The sequence below is a fragment of the Belonocnema kinseyi genome, chromosome 1 (genome assembly GCF_010883055.1).
Source record: "Belonocnema kinseyi isolate 2016_QV_RU_SX_M_011 chromosome 1, B_treatae_v1, whole genome shotgun sequence".
NCBI lineage: Eukaryota > Metazoa > Arthropoda > Insecta > Hymenoptera > Cynipidae > Belonocnema > Belonocnema kinseyi.
Window position 1 is genome coordinate 89,148,278 of NC_046657.1, and position 3,546 is coordinate 89,151,823.

The 3,546-nt window shown below is 31.9% G+C and overlaps 1 protein-coding gene across 1 annotated transcript in view; it reads right to left on the bottom strand.

Moving 5' to 3' along the window:
* Positions 1 to 1,437: 1,437 nt before the first annotated feature.
* Positions 1,438 to 3,546, bottom strand: part of LOC117183152 (serine--pyruvate aminotransferase, mitochondrial) — a 15,889-nt gene continuing 13,780 nt past the window's right edge. The window contains exon 7 of the mRNA XM_033376373.1: positions 1,438 to 1,942. Within this exon, the coding sequence (XP_033232264.1) occupies positions 1,783 to 1,942 (160 nt within the window). The 3' untranslated portion in view covers positions 1,438 to 1,782. The remainder of the gene's footprint in view (positions 1,943 to 3,546) is intronic.

The following is a 3,546-nucleotide window of genomic DNA, read 5'->3' on the forward strand; positions in this document are numbered from 1 at the left end:
GAAATGAGTGCTAAAAACATGTGAGAAAGGATATATTAAAGTTGAAGGATTTCTCTGTATACTGATGCCTATTCTTGAAATTTTTATTTGATTAGCCATCTTGTCCTGACGAGGGAAATGTTGAAAACTATCATTATCTTGCTATCATTTCAGAATGCCTAATTTCGAATAAATGTTACCGCTTCAAAATGAAGTACTAGCGAATGAGCAAAAATTTTCGCTTAAATGAAAAAAAAATATATTTTCTCCCAATTAAAGTGCAAAGGACTTCTCGAGGGTATACTAATATGGGATGGTCGTTTGTAGTTTACCTGAAAGAAAATAATTTTTTAAGCATTTGAGCACAATTTTTTGCTCATTGAAAAGCACATACACTCCTTTTAGAAACTAAAAATGTACAATTTGCTTCACGAATAGTCTCCGTATGTTCTTTAGTTTCGGAGATCACACATAACAAACACACGCGCGCGCGTATATATATTTTACTGTTGTGTATAGAAAGCATAAAGAAAATGCATTTAATTTTGCTGATGAACTAGTACTTGATCTTGAAGGAGTAACAGCAATTCAAAGGTGAGCATTCGGAAATGATGGTAAGATAATTTTAGTTTTCAACCTTTTCCTCATCAGGAAAAATTGTATATCGACTGCAAATTTAAAGAACAGGTATATAAAAAAATCCGTCACTTCGTATATTTCCTTTGTGCCATATTTTTAATACTTGTTTTTGCTTAAATTTTCACGATATGTAATCTTCGTGAAATATTCAAATTTTATCAGCTTACAAAAAATGTGTAGAAAATATTGAAATTTAGTTGCGTAGGTGCAAAAGAAGTTGATGTTCTAGTGAAATATTAGCTGAGAACAGGAGCATGCTCAGGTTAATTTGCGCAACTACAGTGAATCTCAGTATGCGCTATTGATCTTTCCATTTATGAACACTATGACTTTTGGTCATCTTTTGGTTTACTTAACACTGCGATTAATCGTAGTCTATTATTTCGTTTAACGCACCGCTGGCAGTATTTATCAGTGGAGCGACTTTCGCTCAGATACGCTTACAATAAAATTGTTAAAAAGTGCGAAAAAGAACAAGTTGGAACTTTGCTGAGAAGCCATTCTCACAAAGAAGATGAGTACGAAACCAGAAACTTTTTATACGAACGAATGATAGCCATAAATTTTTGTATGTTTTGCGTTTTTAGAGTGTGAGATGTTAAGGTGCGTTTCTCGAACGCGTTTTCTAGGTTAAACCAAGCGCTTCGTGTACACTTTGTGCTCACTTTGTGCCAAAACCTCGGTCTAAAAAATTAAAAAATTATTTCTTCTTGTCATTGCAATTCGATCATACAACGTTTTATATATGTATAGAAAGCACATCACCGTGACAGTCATGCCGCATTAATCATTGTATCAAAATCATTAAACGCCTACTTGTTGAATGTTGATATCGATGGTTTTAGTGAATAAACAATCGTGATAATGTCTGTGGCATTTTGTATTGTATCTTACAGTATTCTCGTTTCTAAGTTTTGTAATGTTTGTAAGTTTTGTACTTTTACAAATAATATTTCAAACATTATAAGTATATTCCCTTTTACATTTTCTGTTATAATGCACATAAAGAAAGTTTTTCTAAGCCGTTTTTTAGGTAAGCTTCTAACTTGTGCAGTTTGTGCTATGAACAGTTTTTCTTATTCTTCTTGACTATCAGTATTTGTTATTTTAATTTATTTATTATAGCCTAATTATTACAATATAGTTGACTTTATTACAATAACTTTACAAATTAGACGACAGAGTTTTTGCGTGTTTGATACTATCATCGAGAACACGAAGGACAAGATCGACGTGGTAGGCTGTGGCATTAACTCCCATCAGACCAATGCGAAATATTTTTCCCTGAGTGGGTCCAAGGCCTCCAGCAATTTCTACGTTATGTCTGAAATGAAACAATTTGAGAAAGTTCACATAAATTTAAACAGTATAACTTAAATAGATTCCTCTTTTATCAAGATTTCAGTTAATCGTACCATTCAATAATCATTTTACCCTATCAGGATTTATCATTCGTGTAGGCCTGCTTCTAATATTTTTTCAAATAATGATATTGATTTTTATCCAAAAAGAAAAATTGAAATAAAATATTCTTAATACCTTTTGACTGAAACAAGTTTCAACATTTTCATTTGAAACATTTTCTTAACACACTAAATTGGTCATTCTACAACTAAAAATGAATACTTCTAACTTTTAGAATATAAAATCGTTTCTAAAATTTATGTGAGGTTATATTTCAATTCTTTGTATAATATATCTTATAGGAAGTAGATCCTTAATTTGTCGATTCTTTTATTTTTAAATTAAGAAAGAAGGAGAAAAAAGGAACTCATCATTTTTAATTTAATCACCTCGGAATTCTTGACCATCGCTACCTTCAAAGCTTTGAAGCTTGAATGCCTATTATAATACATTTTTAGTGTGAGAAAACAACGGAGTCAAAAATTGTGAAACAATTTTTTCAGCTTCATGAACGTAAAATCTGTTCATTACTTTCGAATAATTGTCTTATTCAAGTAAATTATTGAAGTCATTTTATATAGAAAAATATATCCTTGACACCTAAATGTATATCAACTTTGACCACCTCTTTTTAAGCGTATATTTTGTGAATAAACAGTTAGATTATGTCTTTTTTACATAAATTTCCAATAAAAGTGCGGAGAAACGATTCCCGAATTAGTCGATGTTGCAAGATTTTTGTATTACTCTTATATTATACTTTTATAGTTACTTTTATATTTTTGGATAATAGTAATGTTTTTAATAAAATCTTATTTCATAAGCCAAGAAAAAAATTGCATTTTCAAAATACGCCGTTTAAATTTTTTTATTACAACAAGCTCTGAATGTTTCCTCAAAGTTCTTTAAGTTTCATAGTGGTTAAATATAGTCAATGCTTCCCAAAAAACTCATTCAACGTGCGGCACGTTTGGATATTCGTGATAGTTGCGTTCGACTTTTAGAGGTAAATGGACTTCTCAGAAACCATTTCAAAATATAACAGGCAAGCCAAAATCGTTTATTATTTTATTATTAACTATCGTTTTCCTACATAAAAATCGGATTGAAAATAACTAAATCGTTCTCCAGCAAAATCAAAGTGAAAAAAAAACATTCGTTACCCGTAAGCAGAAAAATGATTTTTATCAAGTATTAGAACAATTGAGATACTATAGCGAGCCTGGTTAGCTAGTTCGCGAGGGACACCCACGCTCGCATGTGCTCCTGCAACTCTATCAATACTTTACATGTATAATAATTATTTTTATTGTAAATCTCTTTTAAAGACCTATCGAAAACCCTCATAAAAAATCCATAGCGCGCTGGGCGCGCAACTCGCTTCGCTTGGAAGATTGAGCGCGCCTAGGGCGCGCGACTATTGGTTCACGCGATTCGCGCTCGACAATATGTTTATCGCGTGCTCCGCGCTCGGTTTTTATATCACTCTCCACATTTGTGCACAGACCCTTTTCCCTTTTTAAT